This window comes from Scatophagus argus, chromosome 10, assembly GCF_020382885.2.
Source record: "Scatophagus argus isolate fScaArg1 chromosome 10, fScaArg1.pri, whole genome shotgun sequence".
In the NCBI taxonomy this organism is placed as follows: Eukaryota; Metazoa; Chordata; class Actinopteri; family Scatophagidae; genus Scatophagus; species Scatophagus argus.
This window is the reverse complement of record NC_058502.1, coordinates 10,884,922-10,909,118: the sequence shown is the minus strand read 5'-3', so window position 1 is coordinate 10,909,118 and position 24,197 is coordinate 10,884,922. Positions and strand designations below refer to the sequence as shown.

Below are 24,197 nucleotides of genomic sequence, written 5' to 3'. Positions count from 1 at the left end.
AATCTAACAGGCCAAAAGAAAAACACCCTCTTGGCTCTAAGTCTGCGTCTCAGACAGGCTGAGCTCATATTATAACTTTCCATGAAGGCATTTCCATATGAAAAGCTCCTGGAAGGCACAGGCCCACACAATTAGGAGGGATCTAAACCATATTAGCAACTTTTTCTAAAGCTATTAGTCTAGGCTAACCCTTGGTGTCACGTTCTCTTTCAAAGCTCATAGCCACTGCACAGACCTCTGACTCTCCATATTGCTGGATAGCAATACTAATCCATGTCCTTAAATAGCACAGGAAAGGGATTACCTTACACAAGCTGTTTTGAGCTATTCATCTGGTTTGAACACTGTGGAAACCTGGGAGGGGGTCAAGGACCTGCAGCAGCATACTTGAACACAGTATCATACAAACTGGGTGATCATAAACCGAAATGTTGATCAAACTGAATTTCTGATGACCTGTATAATATATTCCTAAATGAATCTCACTGTAGTGCTCAAGAAAGTCAGGAGATGTCAAAATCCACTGGAAGCATTTTAGAGCTAATCAAACTTTTGTGGGTTCATTTTAAATACTCAGACGCACAATCTTCACTGACTCAACACCGTAGTTTATTAAGATAACCTGAGCCTTTGGCACACAGTGTAAGTAAAATTCTTATTACAGAAGATACAGAACAGAAAAAGTTTGCTTAATTCAGTCCAGACAGATTTCTAGGTGGTTCATCAGTTCTCTGTACTGACTGGCAGGATACGCAGTCTGGCAGCTGGGACATTCCAGGAAGCTTTCATTCAGCAAGCTGCCATTCAGGGAGGATGTCAGGCTGTCTCTGGAAGGCGAAGACGGTGGGTGTGCTGCTTCACATGAATGGCTATCCAGCTGGACTCTCTAATATAAATGGAGCCATCCAGCAGTTTGATTAGCAAGACTCTGATTAAAATAATCTTTTCATGTAGTTCTATCATTTTAAAGCTGCACAAATCAATATTTCAGTGTCACTGCTCTGAGGTGGGCTGTTTAATTAATAATGAATGCAGCTTTAAGGTTAATCATTGCTTAAGTTCGAACATACTAACAAATAAAAAACTAATCCTTTGCACTATTCATGCCAACCTTTGACTGTGCTGTCACAGAGTGTTTATTTTTTCGCAGCGCCTTCAGGACTCTGACCATTTGCTTCTTTAAATACGAACAATCCTGCCTCTCGTCTTCAAGGTCTTGTGAAGAAATTTTGATCTAAAAGTAATAATATTAAGATTAGAATGGAGAATAACATACAATATATGAGGGAATTTTTCATATATAAAAAATGATATCCTTTGTTTGTGTGAAGACTGGTATTTGTTGTCGATCCTGGGGTAATTAACTTGTACCATTTTTAAGATAGGTTGATTTGCAACAACTCTAAATTTCTAGTTAATACTAAGGGACCAAAACAAAGTGAGGGTGTCTGTCATATCTGTCTTTTTATATATATATATATATATATTTAAATTAACCTTTAATTTTCTTCCCCCTACTTACTAGATTAATTTTTCAATGACACTGTACCTGCAGCTCAAAGTTGGTTGACCTGCACTTTTCCTCATCCAGTCTGTGCTGGAGGTCTTTGGGCTCATCCCTCAGATGTTGCTCTTCATGGGTAGCACAGTGATCATCTGCTGCACTTTTTCTGCTCATTTCTTCAGTCTGCAGCAGCTGCTTGAGCTCCTCCACCTCACTCTGCCTTTCCTCGCACCTACATATCAACAGGGTCTGTCATGTAAAGTAGCTGACTACCATTCTACCCTTCTCCAACTTAATCAGGGTCATATTATTCATTCTTTTTCGCAGTAGTCATACAATTTTTGGGTTTTTATCAGGTTCTGGTGGGTCATGTCAACCTGCTCCCTGAGCACCTCCAGCTCGTCTTTGGATTTCTGGAGAAGACTTTCATAGTGCTCCTGCATTTGGCTTATTTGCTCATTCTCTGTAATGGGACAAGCAAAAGTTGAAAGTGAAACATTTTTTTAAAAAAAGGAAAAATTACACATTGACATATGCAAAGATGTACAGCAACACATACCACGTAGTAAGAAATATATAATTCTGACAGTGTACTGCAAGCTACAGATTCTGTCATAATAGGCTATTCCAGGGCAATCTTGATATCTTAAAAACCTTGTTGTGACAGTCTGCTGCCCCTTGTTGCCCCAGTGGTGAGTGCCCACTGCCCACTGCCCCTCTGGCTCACCATCTGAATGGTCCTCATTGTGCTGCTGTGAGAGGGCCTGATTGGCTTCGTTCAGTTGCTTCTCCAGCCATAACATTCTGGCCAGAATTGCCCTCACATAGGCCTCTCTCTGCTGGTCATATTCCAGCCACTGCTTGTTCTTCTCCAAGGCCTCGGGAGATTGAATAAAAGAATGAGAAGGACATAGAAGAAAAAGACAGAAAGAGGGTTTTGACAGAGGGGAGGCTTGAAAGCAAAAATCTGACTACTGTACATAGGCGCACATCTTCACTTAGAAACAAATGCACCCATACAGGCCTTAAAATTAGAAGTAAAGAAAAATACAGAAAGGTCAAGCAGAAGGGACCATTTCCAGCTTCGTGTCAACCACACAGCACTTACATCGCTGAGGTGATTTTGGAGCTCTGTCACGTTGTTAGTCGGGGCCAAATCATCTGAAGTGGAACCCTATATGACAACAGGAAACAGCCTTACACAAAGGTGAATGAACAATCCACTTTAACTGCTTTAATAAAGAGGACTGCACTGTGACATTCCTAGACAAGGCCCACATGTTTGATTCCACTTAATCAAACATGTGACTGCGATGACATGCTCTGTATGAGGACATACTCTATGTTTTTAGGGAGTACTCTTCGTTCCTTAAACACTGACACTTACAAACAACTGCTGCCATCTAGTGGTGTAACACTGGTAAGATGGACAGGGTTGGCAAATCATAACCCCCAACTTCCACATTTTATAAATTTGTTGTTATTTCCAACTAAAAACATATTGTTTTATATAGTAGTATCTATAAAACGGTCTCTGGCTCATCAAGATATTTAGTTTGTTTTTATTTCCTCAAATACTACACTCATTTATGACAAAATCACGCCACACTATACCTTCTTCCCTGTAACATCATCATCATTCTTCAGATACTGACTAGCTGAGACGCTCACAATCTTGTTATTGTTTTCAATCTCTCTCTGGAGTAACTGGATATGCTTTTCTTTACCCTTATACTCACTACGTCTGTCTGCTTCACTTCTTTATTTTTCAGCTGGTCTGATGGTAAATCAGTCCTCTCGTCTTTGGTCATCAGTGGCTGGCACTTCTCCAGTCTAACAGTTTCAAGAGAGAGGAATCTCTGTGAAAAGACAGTGAAAGATAAGTTGTTTCACTAATGGTCCATTTTTGCAAGACAATAAAACCCTGAAATGAAAAAAAAAACAAAACAAAACAAAAAAAACCCACACAGATCTCACTGACATCATTAGGTAGTCAATGGTACAGCGTGAGTAGTAGTTAGTTAGTTGACTCATGTTGGATAAATACCAGAGAAACAGGGTCATCTGACTCAGTCTACCTCTAATAGCTTATTATGCTCTGAATGTTGACGAGACAGCTCAACCAGGGTCTTCTTCAGATAGGCATTTTCCTTCCGCAGACCACTGACAAGCAAGACAAGCTTTGCATTCGGGTTTTTCCTGTGGAAATGCTTATATTTCAAGGACGCCATCTCAATCACCTGTTAACAAATGTTACAAGAGATTGACACAAAAATATTTTTGGGTTGCCAGAATATACAATTTCAAAAATACACATTCTGAAAGGGACCAACATTTTTTCCCTTCAGTTCTTTACATTAGCCAATGGACAACTGAACTGGACCCAAGATAAAAAGTTCAGAAAGAAACACGACCTTCCGCAATTAGATTTATAGTCTAATACAGTGCAAACCAATATCTTTATAATACTGACTTACTGTTGGAACTTTGTAAGTTGTGGAATTATGTGCTCAGAAAAAAAATACAAGCTGACTTTTCCATTACAAGTGGGCAAACTCCATCGACTGATGAAGATCGTGTAATATGACTGAAAGCCCCAGTGGACTTGGATGTGACTGTTTTGGCCATATCAAACAAATGGTATTTTTACTTTTTATGTTACTTAATTTAATACATTTTCTACCAAAATAGGTCAACTAACATGACAGGACACTCGCTTGCTCAATGAGGCTAGTTTTTAAAACTAGATATTGGGTACTATACTAGTTAAGCTAATAAGCAGCTAACTAGCTAACATCTAACAAAACACACACATACACACAAAAGAAACCACAACTATTTAGGTAGGTTGGTTTTGTTAGACAGTTAAATTGACAAAGAGAAGACAATCCCATGTAATGATGGTTTGGTTAGCGACTGATGTTATGTAGCTTAACTTATCTTGGAGGAAAAAAAAGTAATGTTAGCTAGCATAAAACGCTGATAATGTACTAGGTTAGGCTACCACTGCTACTGTACTGACACCTGACTTCAAACACACGTTAAGTAAACCCTTATGTATTTAAAATAGCCATTAATTCCACTGTAGTGGCGATAAATAACGTTAGTTATAGCTAGCATTACCTTTGGGGACAGAGAGACAGCTAACGTTAACTCGTCACTGAATTGAAGTACCGCAGTGCCTTCAAAACCCCGCCGAAACTCCTCCGTTGAAAGGTAGCACAGCAGTTCTGCGCTAAAATTCGAAAACAGAAACGATATCACTTCTCTTTGTGACTTTCAGCGATATATGTATGTGTTTACTTGTGTTTATATCATTCTTATCAGATTATATAGCTGAGACTTACTTAAGTGGAAACTTCTAGCTAGTTGTAAGCCCAACGTCTGTGTTAGTTTAAATGTAACTTGGATAGAACGGATGCACGACTTCGTTGCACCACTGGGGGGAGCCACAGTACAAGTTAAGCAGAGTGGACCGACTCTGCTTGTGTGCCAGGATGGTGAATGAATTTACTCTGCATGGTGATGTCAAGTTGAGTTATGAGTATGAAACTTTCAAAAAGTTAATGAGTGGTAAGTTAGAAGGGTCACTGTGTCTTCGCCGCCTTTTAATCCACCTCACCAAGGCTGACTGATGTGTTTCATGCCTCTGACTCATGAGAAAGCCTGCCCTCCGCGGTCCACTCCTCGCCCATCTAAACATATGTGCTTTTCACTTCCCTCTTTGAGGACTCCCTATCTCAACGGAATATGACTCGCTTCTCCGAATAAATTTGGATTTCAAAATGCTGCGGGTGATTGTTGAGTCCGCAAATGGGATCCCCAAAAAGAAACTTGGAAACCCTGATCCAATAGCTGCGATTGTTTTTAGAGGTGAGAAATAACCCTTGATTAGTCAATTACTTGCATTTTGAGTGGGCACTGTTTCATGCTCTGTTAACTTTTTTTCTCTGTCAGATTGGTATAATCCACAGTATCCTTTACAGTATGCATTTATTGTCGGGGCTTAATTGAAATATGTGATTCATATACAAAACGAAGAGTGTGTCCTTATAAGGTCAGAATATCCCTCTATCCTCAGAGACGTTTTTATTGGCTAGATGACTTGTTCTCCCTTTTCCCCCATTAAGTATTCCCTTGTTTCCATCTGATTGTAAAATCTTGATTTGTTGAAGAAGCTTGTTTGTGTCCAACAAATGTATCATAACCTTGTTTTTACCAGTGTTGCCTCTTTGGGTTTTTGCCAATAAATCTGGTGCACCTTCCTTTTGCTTGCAGGTGAAAAGAAGAAAACCAAAGCAGTTGACAATGAATTGAATCCAGTCTGGAATGAAGTAAGAGGCAAATTAAAGTTAACTGTAGTGTGAGAGTTACACTTTGTCGATTTGCTCATTGGGATGCTGCTTTTGCCTCAGCTATAACTACTTTATATTGGTGACTGACTGTAGCTTTCTCTTTCTTCTACTTTACAGGTACTTGAATTTGATTTGAAAGGCTCTTCCTTGGATGCATCTTCATTTATCAACGTGGTCGTAAAAGACTATGAAACAATCGGCAAAGACAAGTATGTGTGCGGGAAGCATCAGACGGAAACACTGTGATATTGGAAATGTTCTGTCAAAAAGCTAAGGCTGGATAAAATACATAACCCTCTTTATGACTGCTTGATAAATTTCTGGTAATTCACTCATGCTGGTGCCTTTGTGGACGAATGTGTTTACGTGTCTGAGTGAAAACCACTTCCTTTTAAGGCCAATCATTGCAGAACCCCCCTCACAATAAACCTGTGTTGCGTTAAGTAGTACAGGTAATGACTGCAGAAGTTTGCCTTTTGAGAAGGTAGAAGTGATTATGATCTGTTAAAGCGTTTGCTTCTTAGCAGTCGCATCACATCAACTATCAACAGCAATTATTTATTCTAACCATGTCTATAATAGTTGTTATGATCTTTTCCTAAGGAGCAGAGTAGCATGTTTTAACTTCGCTGAGCTGTTTAACCACAGACTCACACTCACCATGTTAAGACTTGCAGAAAAAACGACAGTGCTTTGTCTCCTTCACAATAGCACTCTAGCTCTTACAGGGAATGTTGCCTTAAAAGGAGAGTAAAATTGACTTTTAACCTTTTTAACCTACGTTGACTCGGACTGCCATACATTTTATTTATTAATTAGCTTAATTTCCTGTTGTTTATCTCTTTGCTGGGGTCATACATGCATTTTTGAACAAAGTTGTCTGCAGTGAAGGCAAGAAGGTAGACGAAATAATAACATTTCCACTGAGTCAGTCTGGTGACTGATTATGTATAGTATAAATTATTCTGAGGCAGGAACAGTGGGGGTGGGGTGAGGGTGGAGGGGCGTCTGCCTGCAGCCACGAGTGCACTTATTTTTCCATGAACGCAGCCTGCAACACATGAGGAGGGTGAATAAGAAAGCTTGCGCTGGCTTGTCATTGGCACATCTGTGATGACTAGTAATAGCTAAGCCTTTGATGCTCTGCAAAATGAAATTTGGAAATCTGATTCTGGAGGGAAATGTGAGGTGACACAACTCTCCACATCTTTACAGTAGGAAAATCTGTAATAAGAATGTGACAGAGAGCCTAACAGGGACATCTAATCTGTCATACTATCAAGATAAACCATCTTGGGCTGCTCAACTGGCAGTTCAGTTTGTTTGACAAATATGTTTATTTACCCCTAAATCCATGAAATGTGAAAGTGAACGTAGCAGAAAATGTGTGAGTATGCCAGGAAAACCATCATCTGTGGTTAAAAGTGCTGGTTTCTTGTTTTCATAACAGAGTTAGATATTCAAACATTAATCTGTGTTCTGTGCAATGATAAATAATGGCACAGCTGTGGAAACAGATAGGAAAAAGAGAATCTGAATATGTTTTTCTCATGTTGCTCACTTAAGACTGCCTTTTCACTCGCTTCCTAGCCTCTATATTTGTCCTCTCTTAAACTGGGCACAGACCAGCCAGGACATGCCTGTGGTAGATGTTAATTGTTTCCATCTTTCGTCTTTTTTCGTGCACTTTTTCATCATCATCGTAGGAGCCTGGCCTGTGTAGCCAGCTGATCCTTGTCTCACAGCAAAGTATCATCATTTGTTCACTTGAAAGATGCCGCTGCTTTTTTCCGTACGGCTCTTTTGGTATAATGATCTAGATAAAGTGGCGTTTGTCACTTAAATATTTCTTGGATACAGTATGAATATTAGTTGGAGTTCAAGAGGCGATTTGGCCCTGCCCTGCCCTAAAGTAATCAAGGACTTATTTGGTTTGTGTTGATGGTAGAAAATACTTAATGTGATGCAATCCATTGTGATTATTAATCACTGTTGCCACAGTACTTCTGTTTGGTAATAAAAACAGCAATGTACGTTATTGCTCAGGTTGTCATAGTGTGTGAAGAAGTGAAATTAGGAAGTGGAAACTGTCAATTGTCCAGAGCAACAAGAAGTTGCTCTCTCTTGAAGTAACCGCATAAATTTGTCACAGTTAGTGGAAGCTGAGCATCCTCCCTATTATTTCATATAGCTTTTTATCTTTGTTTCCCTTTTAAAAAAATAGTTGTGTCTCTCCGGGTGCTATGATTCACTTGCTGATTTATGTATGATTATCTGAAAAAGGGAAAATTGAATGTGGTTGCCTTTCAGGTTCATCGGCTCGGCGAAAATCTCTCTGAGAGACTTGGCCAACGCTCAAGTGAAGTCGCTTCCATTCAAGAATGTGCCCCTGATCAATGAGAAACAACAGGCTGTTGGGGTGAATACTTTTATTTTATAACAGATTCCATGAATGGGTGTATTACATAATTTCATGACGTGGAATATTCGCTAAGTCAGCTTCAGCTCTGGCAGAGGATGATGCCTGGATAGGTCCATAGGCAGTAGTTGAATTTGCTTTATCCTATGATAAACATACACAGCAGAGCTTATAGTGCTAATTGAGAAAACATTTACATTTACTTTCAGGCAACCATAAATTTGCTCATTGCATATGAGCCACCTGCCAACACTACTTCAAACCTAAATGATCAATCGGATGGAGACCTGTCTCATGTGGATGCTGGTAAGTTGAAAGACTGAATGAAATATAATCTTTTATTTGCTTCCAAAACAAACCAACAAAAACTCGAAACTGGACTGCAGGGGAGCTTCTTTCCCCAGGCTGTTAGACTCCTAAATTCATCCTCCAAACTCCACCATATATTACATTGCGCATACTATTCTTACTTTCTGGGTGTATTTGTAGTGTTATGCTATTCTAATATAAGTATTTAAGTATTTGTCTATATCTTTTGTGTAGCATGATGGTTATTAGTTATTCCGTATTTGATATTACTGGTAGTGCAGTAATTTTTTAGTGTGGTTATTTTGTCTCTGATTATTGCTTTTGAACACTATAAAGTTAGGAGGTGAACAGCTACATCACACACTCCCAGGGTGATGTTTTTTTTCTCCATTGTTGCGGTGTTTGCTGTCCATTTGTGATGAATACGATAAGTCAAGCTGAGAAAACCATGCAAATTGTGTTTGGTATATTCATTCAAGGAGCATTGTGATTTTTGTGGTTTTGCACCACAGGAGGCAGCGATGATGAGGGCGAGGCAGACATGGAGGGAGGTGGTCAGGGTGGAAGTCCAGCACTTTCACCAAACCAGCCTGGGAAACCCAGACAGAAGCCAATCCGTCTCAGACATAAGAGACATAGAGCCTTGGCCAATAAGCCTCAGGACTTCCAGGTATTGTATTAGGTTTTGATTTTTCTTTTCCTGGATGATTACAGATGCATGCCTTGGGAGAGAATTCCTTTTGTTGGTCACATGAATGACAGCGGACTTCACCAGTGCTATGTTAGAGAATTGCAGACATGAACATCCCTGCATTGGCCAATTTCACACATATTATTTTCTTTGGGAACATGTTATTGTTCCTGTAACAGACCTTGTTCAGTTACCTAATAAGTTGGTATTTGTCAACCCACATGAATCAAAAAGGGTCCAGATAAATTTTCAAACTGTATGTTCGACTGCCTCACTGTTGCTTGCAATGTTCAGATTCGTGTTCGGGTCATTGAGGGCCGACAGCTGCCCGGCAACAACATCAAGCCAGTGGTAAAGGTGAACGTGTGCGGACACACCCACAGGACTAGAATCAGAAGAGGAAATAACCCGTTCTTTGATGAGGTAATACAGTCCATTCACACAAAAAATACTTGAAATTACATGATAGGATTTCATTAGTGACCAGTCCAGGGTTAAACCCCGCCTTTCGCTCGTAGTCAGCTGGGATAGGCTCCAGCTTCCCCGCGACCCTGACGGATAAGCGGTATAGAAAATGGATGGATGGTTGGATTTCATTAGTGATCTCTTACTTTTGCCTTTTGTCTTGCTTGTCTATTTAACATCCTCTTGTTCTCTCTCTTTGTCGCTCAATTTGCCCATCAGCTTTAATAACTTTCGGAGGTATTTCTCTCTTTATCTGCACCAATGATATCACAGTGGAGCTTGAATGCAGTGTCTTCAGCTTTTTCTCGTATCTAAAGCCTCTCCCATGTATTTCCTTTGTCTCAGCTTTTGCCAAAGCATAAGCACCTCAGCTTTATATATTGTAAGTCCGGCAATGTTTGTCACAGTCTTTCATAACAAAATGTTTTGTGGATACAATGACAAGAGAAATGCTCATTAATTTATGATTTGTGTTTCCGTTTCTGTCTCTCAGATGTTTTTCTACAACATTAACATGCTTCCCTCAGAGCTGTTTGATGAGAGCATTGGTCTTCGGGTGCGTATATAACTCCTTTATTTTAATTGAAATTCCTTAAATTTTTTGCGTAAAAGAATTATCCTTTATGTTCTTTTAAAATTAGGGAATTTTTACACCTCCCTGTGTTTTTCTTGACAGGTTTATGACTCCTTCTCCCTCAGATCTGACAGTCTATTAGGAGAGTTCAAGGTATGCCAATTCCTTCCTTCAAGTCCTTTTCTCTGCTTTATTTATTTTAGAATTTTGACCATTAGTGATTTGTCACCCACAAGTAGACCTTTGATATAGCAGAATATTGGCTTTTAATTCCAGCAAGTTGACAAATTTCAAATTTTCTATCAATTATTGTTTTTCTTGGTTGCCCAGCTGGATGTTGGCTACGTCTATGATGAGCCAGGTCAGTATGTCCATGTGAAATACTTTCTCTGTGAAAAATTATGATTTGTATATTTGTATTTATTATTTGTTGGTATTTGAACGTACTGAATATTGTACCATGTTCAGGTCATGCCATCATGAGGAAATGGCTCCTCCTTAGTGATCCTGATGACTTGAACTCTGGGGCCAGAGGTTACCTGAAAGTCAGCATAATTGTTGTGGGCACTGGAGATGAGCCACCGGTGAGCATACTTTCTTACTTACCATCAAATTTACCTCTAACAAACAGTGTACAGAGTTCAATTCAATATTTTTTTTCAGTACTGACCATGATAAAGTGCTCCTCTCCTCTCCTCTCCTCTCCTCTCCTCACCTCACCTCACCTCACTTCTCTGTGTCCAGACTGAGAGGAGAGAGATAAGTGATGAGCAGGATGACATAGAAAGCAATCTTTTGCTGCCGGCTGGGGTCACAATGCGATCAGCTACTCTCAGACTCAAAGTCTACCGTGCCGAGGATGTGCCGCAGAGTAAGTGACCCATAAATTCCTGTAATCAGTGTAGTTAAATGTGGTCAGAAAAACTTATATTTAGAATGTCCTTTGCATTGCAGTGGATGATGCCTTCATTCAGACAATGAAACAGGTCTTTGGAGGCGAAGGAGACAAGAAGAACTTGGTGGATCCGTATGTGGAAGTCAGCTTTGCTGGCAAGAAGGTAATTAATTTTAAGTAAAAAAAACAAAAGTTTCATTTAATGTTCTTACTGTGTGAATGTTCTTTAAATGGAATGGCATTTTCTTTGTTTTAGCTCTGCACCAAAATCATAGAGAAAAATGCTAACCCGGAGTGGAACCAACTCATCAATCTCCAAGCCAAGGTATCAAAGATGCATATTGAGATGTAGATTTAAATCTAATTATCAGCACAAATTTACACATGCCTCTGTCTGTAGTTCCCTTCCATGTGTGAATGCGTCAAGTTGACCATGTATGACTGGTAAGAGCTGAAATTCATTCATACACATATGACAATAACATCGCAGCCAATATTTAACGTGTTGTTTACTCGTCAGGGATCGTCTGACCAAGGATGACGCCATTGGAACGGCATTTTTAAATCTGAGCACAATGTCTTCCTCTGGTGGAGAGACTGAAGGTAATCATGTGATCGGCGCTTTTGAGATGATTGTTACGACTCACCGTTTAACAATTTTGATATTGCGACTTGTCATTTGACAATTTGACATTCATATGATATGTATTTTCATTTTTTTCATCTGCAGTGATATAAAACCAAAATGACTGTTGCCTTATAAACCATTATGATTGTCACTTTTTACAGTCTCATGTCAGATTGGATCATCAGATTCATAACAAGAAAAACAGTAGTTAACCTTATTACATGCTAAATAGTATATTTAGATTTATTTTATCATTACTGTGGAAATAATGAGCACTTAACCCTCTGCTTCTGTTTGTGCATCTATTTTTGTATGTCTTATTGCTTTATAATCATTGAAACTGGCCTGGTGGTGTGTGTGTATGTGTCACAGTGGGCACTGCAGCATCAGAGGTTGGTTTTCTCCCAGCATTTGGGCCTTGTTATGTCAACCTATACGGTAGCCCAAGAGAATTTACTGGTCTGCCCGACCCATATGACGACCTCAACTTTGGAAAGGTAAGACTACCCTCTCAGCTCAGTGTGGAGGTTTCAGTATGTGTAGACACATGCAACATTTCACCTACATGACAATGTTTACGTGAGGTGTTTTGTTTGTTGTTTTTTGTGCATTTTTGTCCAGGGTGAAGGTGTTGCCTACAGGGGGAGGATCCTTGTTGAACTGTCCACTCAGTTGGATGAAAAGATTGATAAAAATGTGGACAATATCTCCAGTGATGACATCCTGGTGGCACAGGTACATACTGTGTACTGCAACCAGCTGTAACTAGCTGCACTTTCCGCTGTTTCATCATTTATTTGATTTATATTCAAAACTTTCAGACACAGGGCCTAAAGTTTTTTAAGCTGTCATGTATTGCTTAACTGCTTTTTTCCTCTACATTGTGTGTCCCTGCACAATCCATCAAAAGTTCAAAAGTAGCAAAATAGATTTGTAGTCTAAAATCAGGACAGGATACCTTAAACAGAGCGGAAAAGCTATGACATAACTTCTAACCACATCCATTTGCATTCAGAAATACCAGCGGAGGAGGAAGTACTCTCTGTGCGCTGTGTTCCACAGTGCGTGCATGCTTCAGGAGCCGGGTGAGCCAATCCAGTTCGAAGTCAGCATTGGGAACTATGGTAACAAGCTGGATTCCACCTGCAAGCCCCTGTCATCCACCACCCAGTACAGCTTTGCTGTGTTTGATGGTATGAAAGTCTACAAGAATTCTAAAATGACTCTAAACTTAATTCCATGTCATAATCAAGGTTGTTTTAATTTTTTTCTGTCCCATGACCTGGTTTTTAGACTCTAGTATTTTCATGACACAGGAAGAAAGTGTCATGATGCCAAAGAGAATTATAAGTTTAGTGTGCAGTCTAATCCACAAGTGATGTTTGAAATGACTGGGTATATTTTGAATCCCATAGGTAATCACTACTATTACCTGCCCTGGGCTGACACTAAGCCTGTTGTGATTCTCACGTCATACTGGGAAGACATCGGCCACCGTCTGGAATCTGTCAACATTCTGCTCTTCATTGCTGAGAGACTGGTGAGAACAAGCCAGAGTGACACATTAGAACTGTATATGACCAAATATTGTCTACACAGGTAGCAGTACTCAGTAATGTCCTTTTATCTCTCTGATCTTTATCTGATTTATTTTAGGAGTCCCATCTCACCTCTTTAAAAACTGCCATTTTAGCCAAGGTGTCTGAAACACGTTTGGCAGAGATCTGGCTCAAACTTATCAACCACATGATAGAGGACCTTAACAGGTAAGACATATAGATCCTCCACTGGATTTGTGTGATGTACGAAGTAATTTTATAATGTAACTTATCATGAGGTAATGGTGTGGTTATTGGTTTTTGGTCAAACATTTGCACTGATCTGTTTTGGTTAGAATTGTTACTAATTGGTTACTTTTTTATCTTGTGTTGTTACCATTCAACAGTAATTTCACTAACAACATTTTGATAGTTTCAAGCTGCCAGTATTGGAGGGCCAGCCCGATGTGACTGCTCTGGACCTCCAGATAAAAAAATTGCGTGATGCTGCTGTGGACAGCATCACACAGATGGCCATTCGCATGAGAGAGGAGGCCACAGATGTCAAGGCTACCGTTGGTGACATTGAAGACTGGTTGGACAGAATCAAGGAGCTGGCAGAAGAGGTTAGGGCAAATGAAACTATTCCAGGATTTGCATGTACCTCTGTGCCTTAAGGGGGCTGGGCTGCCACCTATAGCAAAAATATAATGCTATTTAGCTCATAGGGTTGTTCCAGCACCTATACCAGTGTTGAAAAATGCCTCTGACATTGCCTAAATGTTTAGTGGAACATCTCCAGTAGCTCAAAAATGTATCAGTGGCACTTTATAATGTGATTGAAATGTGTGTCTCCATCAGCCTCAGAACAGCATGCCAGATGTGATCATCTGGATGTTAAGAGGAGAGAAGAGGGTAGCTTATGCCCGAGTTCCAGCAAACGAGATTTTATACTCCAACTTCAGCGAACAGGGACGTGGAAAACACTGTGGACGGACCCAGACGATCTTCATGAAGGTAAAAAACTGGTCAGCATACAGTAACCTGTTATGTTTGATTCTTACATTTCATCAAGAGCTCTCACTCAAGTCATTTTCGTTTTTCAGTACCCCATGGACAAAAACAAAGGGGTGAAGATCCCCGTTCAGCTGCGGGTCAACATGTGGCTCAGTCTCTCGGCCCAAGAGAAGAAATTCAACAGCTTCTCGGAGGGAAACTTCAGTGTTTATGCTGAAATGGTACAGTAGCTACACTAACATTTATCTGAGTACACCTGCGTTACACCTGCTTTGTGTGTAATATTGCACCCAAACACACCTGTTTTCTTTGCACAGTATGAGAACCAGGCCCATGTACTTGGGAAATGGGGAACTACTGGCCTGGTTGGTCGCCATAAGTTCTCAGACGTGACTGGAAAGGTGAAACTCAAACAAGAGCGCTTTCTGCCACCCCGTGGATGGGAATGGGAGGGGGACTGGTTTGTTGATCCAGAGCGATGGTAAGTTTAAGAACCTACTTTATCGCACACACACAAAGTGGTTCGTGACTTTGCTAGTCTCAAGTATAAACATCCTGTTATCACAATGCAGCTGAGCATGTTCCAGAATCCTGTTCAGATTTCAGCTCCGTCTGCCGTTAATTGGCAGTAATCATAAATCAGAGCTTGTACCAGCCACAGTTCAGAACCATATTAGGAACACAATCATAGGAAATGCAAAGGAATTTTGCCATCAGCCAGTGTTTTGATTTAAGGAGGCCTGTCTCCCTCCCTAAGTAACTCCTACTGTTGAGGTACTTACATTCTCCCACTGAGACAAATAATTTTAGCTCTCTGAGGCGCATCTTGCTAAGCTGTTCTGCTCTGTTTATCATGGTCTTACATAGTTGCTGTATGAGTCACAAAAGCTTGTCATCAACTGTTTGATGGTGTTTTCTATAGCCTGTTGACAGAAGCAGATGCAGGACACACAGAGTTCACAGACGAAGTTTTCCAGAATGAAACACGTTTCCCCGGTGGGGAGTGGAAGCCTGCTGCAGAGCCCTACACAGACGTGGTACGACACATTGCTCTCTCTCTTTCTCTCTTTCTGTCTCTCCCTCTCTCTTTCTCTTTCTCTGCCTCTCCCTCTCTCTTTCTCTCTGTCTGTCTCTCCCTCTCATACACGCACACACACTTTTACCTTTTGGGACACTATGTGAAAAATGTGGAAGATAGCAGAACAAAAGCCTGTCTATTCATGCTAGTCTCCCATGTTATCGGTACCTCCTGTGCTATTATGTACATAAGACAGGTGGCTAGGTGTGGCTGCATTGACGTAAATAAACATATGGCATTTTATGTATGTGACTGTAGAGTCTTCTTGGTTTGTGATGTCTAGTTTCCATTAGTGCTTGATACTTGATCTGAACAGTAGCCAAAAAAAATATATGTGGCAGAGGTGATGAACCTTTAGAGAATTATCACCAGAGTGTTAGCATCTTTCAGCTCATTGTTTTTTTCTTTACTAGTCGTGGAGAACAAAAGAGAGCTAAAAGGGGTGGACCCAAGGAAGAAAGAATAGAAGAAATTTTAGATTTTTATTTTTGAATCACTAAATACTTCAAATATCCAACTATACATTGCGTGAATGAGTGACAGACTGTCTGTGTTGTATAGAACGGAGAAAAGGCTCAAAGCCCAGGAGAGTTTGACTGTCCACCTGGATGGACCTGGGAGGATGAGTGGACCTTTGACATTAACAGGGCTGTAGACGAGAAAGGTAACGTTAACACTAAAAGTAAAATTTTCGATCAAAATCTTATATTCATTTTATTTTTATGTTTGAAAATGTGTTTGTCTGTGTGCGTCTTTTGGCGCCAGGTTGGGAATATGGACTCACCATTCCACCCGATGATAAGCCCAAATCCTGGGTTGCAGCAGAAAAAATGTACCATGTCCATCGGAGGAAGAGACTCATACGACCACGAAAGAAGATTTCTGATCAAATGGCTTCTGCTCAGGTGAGGAAGAAGCAGAGATAGAAGAGGAAACAATAGATTTAAGACAGATGTTGTGAGTGCAATTTTGCATTGTTTTTTTGTCCTTGTCTCTACTGCAGAGGCGAGAACCAGGGGAAGGCTGGGAGTACTCTTCCCTGATTGGTTGGAAGTTCCACAGGAAGGAACGCACCTCTGACACATTCCGTCGCCGCCGCTGGAGAAGAAAGATGGTCCCATCAGACTGCATTGGGGCCTCCGCCATATTCCGACTAGAAGGGGCATTAGTGAGTCTTAAAAGCATACTGTGAAAGATTTGTTAGTGCACACCAGGAAGCGATTCCAATGAACATTTGATTGTTAAATCTCATTCACTCATTCAAATTGCAACCTGTCTTTCTCCAAAACGTCCTGAACTCAGCAAATAGTGAGAAATACAGATACAGACACTACCTCAACTTCTAGTGGGTCACGAGTGACGAATAAGAGGAATTGGTTTTGTTTGCATATGCATAGTATACCTACCAAAAAAATATTGCTAAATGTGGGTTGTGTTCTTAAATGTTTCCAAGCAAAGTTTTATGCCAGCCTGAGTCATATCCTCTCATTATTCTCCAGTTCCTGGCAGATGTTGGCAAATAGGAAGATCATTTTAGTTTTGCATTCTTTTCTTCAAATTCTCTTCAATTTTGCTAAAATGTTTGCCGTAAAGTGTCTCACGCTACGTTTTGTTAACAGGGGGTTGATGTTGACGAGAAGGCCAGTAAAACGGATACAGCCAAAGTATTTGGTGCCAACACACCCACCGTTTCCTGCCACTTTTGCCGTAAGTAGTTGGATCAGATAAAGTTAATCCCTGGTCACACATTATTCTGCAAATTTCCTGACCGGTCTTAATTCAGGATAACATTGAACATTGTAGATACACACATACCTAATCAGCATGTATCAGAGATTGTGTTTTTGATTTTTGCACAGTTTACACATGCTGATAAATGTTATTTTCCTTCAGGGTCTTGCATGTACCATCTCAGAGTGTACGTGTATCAGGCGAGGAATCTCTGTGCCATGGACAAGGACAGCTTCTCAGGTAAAAATAAAACAGAGAGCTTGTGGCTCAGAATAACCAGACAAAGTAGAAATTTTAACCGTGAGTATCGCATTAAATCTGCTCAGGATAAACGACTGAAAATTACATTTCACATGTCTCACATACCCTGGGTCTTTCCAGATCCCTATGCCCATGTGTCATTCTTACATGTGAGTAAGACCACAGAAGTCATAAGAGCTACCCTGAACCCAACATGGGATCAAACTCTCATCTTTGAGGACATTGAAATCTACGGAGATCCCCAAACTATTGTTCACAATCCTCCTGATGTGGTGTTGGAGCTGTTCGATAGTGATCAAGTGGTACGCTGTAACTTAGTTCTTTTTTAACCTGAGTTCATGGTGAATCAAATTGGTATTATTGAATAAGTCTTTGTGTGTTGCTGTACTTTATTTACAAGGGTAAAGATGAGCCCATGGGTCGCAGCACATGCCCCCCCATCGTGAAACTTAACCCCAGTGTGGATGTTACTCCAAAGCTGCTGTGGTTCCCGGTCACCAAAAAAGGACGCAGTGCTGGGGAGGTACTGCTGGCTGCAGAGCTCTTACTCAAGGACAAGGTAAAGAAGACACGAAAGGAAGTACACATACTATAACCCGACATCATGAGACTGTAGTCAAATAAAGATGCTGTACTTTGCCCCCCAGGTGAATGACGGAGATCTGCCTCTGGTGCCTCCTCGACGAGGGGAAAAGCTCTACATGGTTCCCCAGGGAATCAGGCCCGTAGTTCAGCTCACTGCGATTGAGGTACACCATCAATCTATCCTGCTCCTTTGCCAGCTGTTAAAGAAATCATTCATACACATTACATGATCAGACAAGACCAGCCCAACCCCTAAGATTTCTGTTGTTGCTGTAATTCTCTTCCTCCCTTTCACTTACCTCCTACCACCATGCTAGTCCCTTAATCTGCCCATGCTAGTTTTTGTAAGCATATTACTGTTATTTGATCCCAGGTCTTGACTTGGGGCTTGAGGAACATGAAAACCTACCAGCTGGCCACAGTTTCTTCCCCCAGTTTGATAGTGGAATGTGGTGGTGAGATTGTTCAAACCGCTGTAATCAGGAACTTCAAAAAGAACCCCAACTTCCCTGGATCTGTTCTTCTGCTCAAAGTGGTACTAAGCTTTAAACTTTTAGACTAAATATTCAGACATCTTAAAGTTTTTCATGCATTCATTTTCCATATGTTTATACATGATCTCTTGTATTACTGTCTCACCCAGCTTCTCCCCAAGGAGGAGATGTACACTCCTCCCATTGTGCTGAAGGTAATCGACCACCGACCATTTGGTAGGAAGCCTGTAGTGGGTCAGTGTACAATTGACTGTCTGGAGGAGTTCCGCTGTGATCCGTATCGCATCAACGATGAAGTCTGCATGTCTGCTAGAGGTATATACGCATACGCATGCACTCAAGCAGATACAGACTACACACTCAGCTACATACAGTAGAGATTTAATTGTATACTCTTTCTGTTACCTTTGCAGTGGCAATGATTGCTGCCACCCAGGGAGATGTTGTCATTAACATTGAGGAGAGTCCCATCGTGAAAACTGAGGTAAATAACAATGTAGTGACATCAGGCAGGAGGCAGTATTTACAAGTCTTTTTCTTTTTATTGATAAGTGTTCTTTGTTTGACTCTCACTTTGCAGCTCCAAGCAGAAAAGGTGAGATGTTCTCTTCTCATAGAGCTTCTCTGCTGATAGCATCTCTAAAAATACTAAGTTTGCCGTTATTTTCCTTTGTGTAGGAGGAGGAAGCAGTAGACTGGTGGAGTAAGTTTTATGCCTCTATTGGAGAGCAGGAAAAGTGTGGGCCTTATCTGAAAAAGGGATACGACAAATTACAGGTGAGAACATGTCCTCTCACATTGCGAAACCACTAGAGCTGATGCCATCTGTGTTTGGATTTTGGGCTGGATTTACAAGTTACAGTTCGCTAGCTTGTTTTTTTGTGGATAAGAGTAGTATGAATCCAAAATATAAGTTTTTTTTCTGAGATGCTGACAAGAGTAGAAAACCATTAAGATACAGATGAAGAGGAGTTTATTCACACAATGAAAAATAAAACAAATGTGGCAGTTGTGTAAAAACTTACTACTAAGCTGTCAAATACAGTTGAGTTAGGTATGTTCGAAATGTTCCTTCTGTGATGTGCTTGTGTTATAGTGTTATGCATTTTTTTTAGGTATACAACAGTGAACTAGAGGAGGTTGCACAGTTCCAGGGCCTCACTGATTTCTGCAGCACTTTCAAACTTCAGCGAGGGAAGACTGAAGATGAGGAAGATGATCCCTCTGTGGTGGGAGAGTTCAAGGTAAAGAAACCAGTTTTTTGAAGACATATCCCTGTTAGTCAACATCCCAATGTACCTGAATCACTGTAACATGAGCAGCCACTGCACAACTACTTTTCGTAGCCTGTGTCTCCCCCTGGTGGATAATTTTGAAATATCAATTACAGACACTGGCTTTATCTCCGGTTACAATATACTACAGGATTTATTGTAGCCCCTGATGTATTTGTTCAGGGAAGAGACATCAGCAACTATGTTGATGTTGCAGTGTATATAGGCAGATGAACTATGTTGACCTGCGGCAGTTCTATGGCATTTTCCACACTGATGAAGTCGTAGCAGTAATATTCTTCACACAATCCTGTTTCACAAAATGGTGAATCTCGCCCTATCCTTTCTTGTGAGCAACAGAGCCTTTTGGCGATGCACCTTTTAGACCTGACCATGATACTATCACCTGTTGCCAGTGAACCTGTCTTGTGTTGCTCCTGACCCAACTTGTTTGATTCATCACAAGCATATTTTTTACAAAATTCAATGAACTTGATGAAAAAGTAAAACATTTAAATGTGCAGTTTTCAATATATTATATACAGCATTTTGTCACTAAGGACTAACAAATTATCACATTATTGTGTTTTTTTATGTTTCACACAGCAACCCAACTTTTTCTTTGAATGAAATTAGAGTGAATGACATCAAATGAAAATTGTTAAAACTGAATTGAATTGTGTCATGGTAGGTAAGATACAGGCACAACATCAGTAAACTGATGTTTAGAATCACATACTGGTGAAAGGCACTGGAAATGAGTTGAATCACATTTTAACTCTGGAACAAAATGATCCAGTACTTTTTCATTAGTTAGATAGTTGATCAGCTTTATTTTAGCATTTTATTTTTCAGGTACTGTAGAAGGAAAACTTCAGTCATTTAGCTTAACCCTCTCTGATTCTGCAATCTATTGTTAACTTGGTAGGAAGATGGTCTTAAGTTCCTCTTTGAATGTCATTTGCTTGGAGATATTATATAACCATTTGTACTGCACTCTTTGGTGATACTCAGGGCTCATTCAAGATTTACCCACTGCCTGATGACCCAGGGGTGCCCACTCCACCCCGTCAGTTCAGAGAACTTCCTGAGAGTGGACCTCAGGAGTGTCTGGTCAGGATTTACGTGGTGCGCTGCATTGACCTTCAGCCTAAGGATACAAATGGCATGGTGAGTTTGTACTGAAGTCACAGTCATGATCTAGAGTTTTATTAAGTGAAAAGATGATTGAGGTTGCTGTAGCTAAGATAATCTGTGGAATAATAATAATTTGTTTTGCATTCTAATTTCAGTGTGACCCATACATTAGGATTTCGCTGGGCAGGAAAACACTGGATGACAGAGATAACTACAGACCAAACACCCTTAATCCAGAGTTTGGGAGGTGAGACAGTGATATGTCCAGCTCACAGGAGTTGTCTTTCCTTTCATTCACTTTAAGTTTCTGTAAGAACATAAAGGGGCAGCAGATACATTTTATGATGTCCACCATTGTTGTCCAGGATGTTTGAGCTGTCCTGCTTCATTCCTCAAGACAAGGACATGAAGATTGCAGTGTATGACTATGACTTGCTGAGCAGAGATGAAAAAGTTGGTGAGACAGTCATCGACTTGGAGAACAGACTCCTGTCTCGTTTCAGGTCCTGTTGTGGCCTGCCACAGACTTACTGTGTGTAAGTACACACCCTTTGAATCTCTGTGTACAAACAATGCAATACCTGAGGTATTGCATTGTCCCAGAAAGTATGCCAGGGACTTCTTATCTGATGTGTTTCAGTTTCTCAGTCCAAACTTGCAAAGCTATAATTGTCTTGCAGTTCGGGGATCAATCAGTGGAGAGATCAGCTGAAGCCTTCTCAGATCCTCCAGCATGTGGCAAAGTTAAGAGGTGTCCCTGCTCCACGGATAGAAGGAGATGGCAGCTCGCTGTCCTTCTCTGGAAAATTATACAATCTGCAAGATTTTGGTACTATCATTCTTAAATGTATTATTTGTTTGCCTTGTAGAGTATTAAACAATTTTTTAACCTTTTTGATTTGCTACGCCCTTTGCAGAGGCAAACACTGTGATCCATCCGCACTTGGGCCCAGCCAACGAGAGGCTGGCCCTACATGTCCTCAGAAGCCAGGGCTTGGTACCAGAGCATGTGGAGACCAGAACCCTTTGTAGCTCCCACCAACCCAACCTGTCCCAGGTTTAAACAACAGCGTTCACTTTTTATTAGTAGAGATAAAGTACTAACATGATGCTTAGTGAAATTAACATCTTCACAGTGTTGCGTGATAGCTATGTTCAAATAGAGGCATTTTTTTCCCACAAATGCAGGGGAAAATCCAAATGTGGGTAGACATTTTCCCCAAGAGCCTCGGATTGCCAGGGCCTCCATGTGATATCACCCCACGTAAAGCCGCAAAGTAAGAGACTCTTGACAAAATAATATTTTATCATAGTGAATTTAAGAAGCCTTAAAAACATAATGGTGTGTTTAAAACAGGTACTTCTTGCGAGCCGTGATTTGGAACACAACTGATGTCACTCTGGACGAAACAAGCATCACTGGAGAAAACATGAGTGACATCTATGTTAAAGGGTACATTACTTGTGATGTCTCTTATCTGAACTCTTGATTAGCACTTACAAATCTTTTAATTAAATACACATTTTTCTGCCCATTGGACTCATTCTTTAGTTAATATCTAATAAGAGTTATTCAACATTCCTGTCTTTCATAGATGGATGCCAGGTATGGAGGAGCAGAAGCAGAAGACTGATGTCCACTACAGATCTCTGGATGGTGATGGAAATTTCAATTGGAGGTTCATCTTTGGGTTTGACTACCTGCCTGCAGAACAGCTGTGTGTCGTCTCGAGAAAAGTGAGTGAGATGTAAATGCCTATATTATTTTTGTGATGGTTTGTTTGCAGGTAGTGGTCTTAATAAAGTTTCTGCCTTTTTACAGGACCACTTTTGGAATCTGGACAAAACTGAATTCAGGATTCCTCCTAAACTCATCATCCAGATATGGGACAATGACAAATTCTCCCTGGATGACTACTTAGGTAAAACAGCGCTTTTGTTCACTCCATTTTATGCCATGACAAAAATACAAACAGAAGGTCTTAAAAATCTGCTTCAGAGAATAACAGACAATTCTTTATTTTCCATCTGTATTTCTGTTACAGGTTCAATTGAGCTGGATCTACTCAATCTAATCCCTCCTGCTAAGAGCCCAGAAAAGTGCAGCCTAAAGATGCTGCCAGGGATGGGGAGCTCATCGTCCTCCAAAAAACCACTGCCCAACTCACTCTTCACCCAGAAGTCTGTGCGAGGCTGGTGGCCATGTGCGATCGAGCAGGATGGGAAACATGTGCTTGGTGTATGTTTACGTCCACAGCACAATCCCCAGTTAAAGTCCCTTGTTCTTTCGTGGTTACTGTTTAATACTTTGTTTCAAAATTTCCACAGGGGAAAGTAGAGATGACACTTGAAGTAGTGGAAGAGAAGGAGATGGAGGAGAGACCTGCTGGGAAAGGCAGAGAAGAGCCAAACATGAATCCCAAACTGGAACAACCCAAGTAAGAAAGAGTTCTTAAAACAATATGATTTTGTAGTTCTATGCAAGTTTACTTGATGTAATTGTTTATGTTTTTCTCTACCGAACAGCCGCCCTGACACATCATTTTTCTGGTTCACAAACCCTTGCAAGACCATGAAGTTCATAATTTGGCGCAGATTCAAATGGATATTCATTTTATCGATTGTCCTTCTGCTGGTTATCTTGTTCTTGGGGATCCTGTTCTACTCCTTGCCGGTAAGATTATGTAATTTGCTCAGAATTCATTAATTTGAATATTCCTTGAACTAACATTATTCTTTAACCATCACATCACTCATAGCCCGAGTGAACTTTAATGTCTACTGCATATCCACAGAACTACATCTCGATGAAGATTGTGAAGCCCTTCTCCTAAGAGATGTCACAGAGAAGCCGTCTGCCTTCCTGCTGCAGAATCTGCAGTCCTCTTCACTGTTACTTCCCTCAGAAATATGCAATGATGTCACAGCAGATATATATTTGTCATACTTCTCTCACATAATCAGATGTGTCTGTTTTCAGTTTTTGCATTCTCAGTATTTCTTGTGTAGCAAATAATCTCTCTTGTTATATTGTCAAATTTAGAAAAAGAAAATCAAAGTCGAGAATGATTTATTTTAATAAACATTGTTTAAAACAAAATGTTCGATCTTTTGTTATATTTGGACACATGTTTGAAAAGTGTGTAATATTAAGATATGAAAATTCTGTAATCTTATTCCCAACATATTAGTTTGCAATATCAAAACTAAGAACATTTTAAACTTACATCACAAACGTACAT

At 40.4% G+C, this 24,197-nt stretch overlaps 2 protein-coding genes across 6 annotated transcripts; one reads left to right on the top strand and one right to left on the bottom strand.

Moving 5' to 3' along the window:
- Positions 1-587: 587 nt before the first annotated feature.
- Positions 588-5,001, bottom strand: cep55l (centrosomal protein 55 like). 5 transcript variants are annotated; one of them, XM_046401124.1, is made up of 10 exons: positions 4,852-5,001; positions 4,628-4,739; positions 3,583-3,744; positions 3,232-3,363; positions 2,613-2,678; positions 2,232-2,382; positions 1,841-1,967; positions 1,550-1,736; positions 1,169-1,234; positions 588-886 (listed from the first exon to the last, which is right to left on the bottom strand). In XM_046401124.1, the coding sequence occupies exons 3-10, from the start codon at positions 3,733-3,735 to the stop codon at positions 695-697; spliced, it is 1,074 nt and encodes a 357-aa protein (XP_046257080.1). In that variant the 5' UTR covers positions 3,736-3,744; positions 4,628-4,739; positions 4,852-5,001; the 3' UTR covers positions 588-694. The 5 variants fall into 5 exon arrangements, with proteins under 5 accessions (XP_046257080.1, XP_046257077.1, XP_046257078.1 ...); XM_046401121.1 differs by having other exon boundaries at positions 1,112-1,234; positions 4,852-5,000; XM_046401122.1 differs by having other exon boundaries at positions 1,112-1,234; positions 3,238-3,363; positions 4,852-5,000.
- On the top strand, positions 4,003-24,068 carry myofl (myoferlin like). Its single transcript, XM_046401115.1, has 54 exons — positions 4,003-4,144; positions 5,234-5,377; positions 5,783-5,838; positions 5,977-6,068; positions 8,170-8,278; positions 8,488-8,584; positions 9,100-9,257; positions 9,573-9,701; positions 10,237-10,299; positions 10,420-10,470; positions 10,648-10,678; positions 10,786-10,901; positions 11,062-11,188; positions 11,272-11,375; positions 11,469-11,537; positions 11,613-11,656; positions 11,733-11,815; positions 12,213-12,337; positions 12,462-12,575; positions 12,856-13,033; positions 13,256-13,380; positions 13,497-13,606; positions 13,812-14,004; positions 14,240-14,395; positions 14,485-14,616; positions 14,713-14,876; positions 15,318-15,432; positions 16,035-16,137; positions 16,239-16,378; positions 16,477-16,641; positions 17,093-17,180; positions 17,367-17,444; positions 17,586-17,767; positions 17,866-18,024; positions 18,113-18,214; positions 18,424-18,585; positions 18,694-18,859; positions 18,958-19,028; positions 19,125-19,139; positions 19,223-19,321; positions 19,660-19,788; positions 20,833-20,988; positions 21,111-21,202; positions 21,321-21,491; positions 21,636-21,784; positions 21,873-22,012; positions 22,144-22,232; positions 22,313-22,408; positions 22,551-22,692; positions 22,778-22,877; positions 23,001-23,194; positions 23,284-23,393; positions 23,482-23,629; positions 23,751-24,068. Exons 2-54 carry the CDS (start codon positions 5,290-5,292, stop codon positions 23,787-23,789), a joined length of 6,114 nt encoding a protein of 2,037 aa, XP_046257071.1. The 5' UTR covers positions 4,003-4,144; positions 5,234-5,289; the 3' UTR covers positions 23,790-24,068.
- The last annotated feature ends 129 nt before the right edge of the window (positions 24,069-24,197 follow it).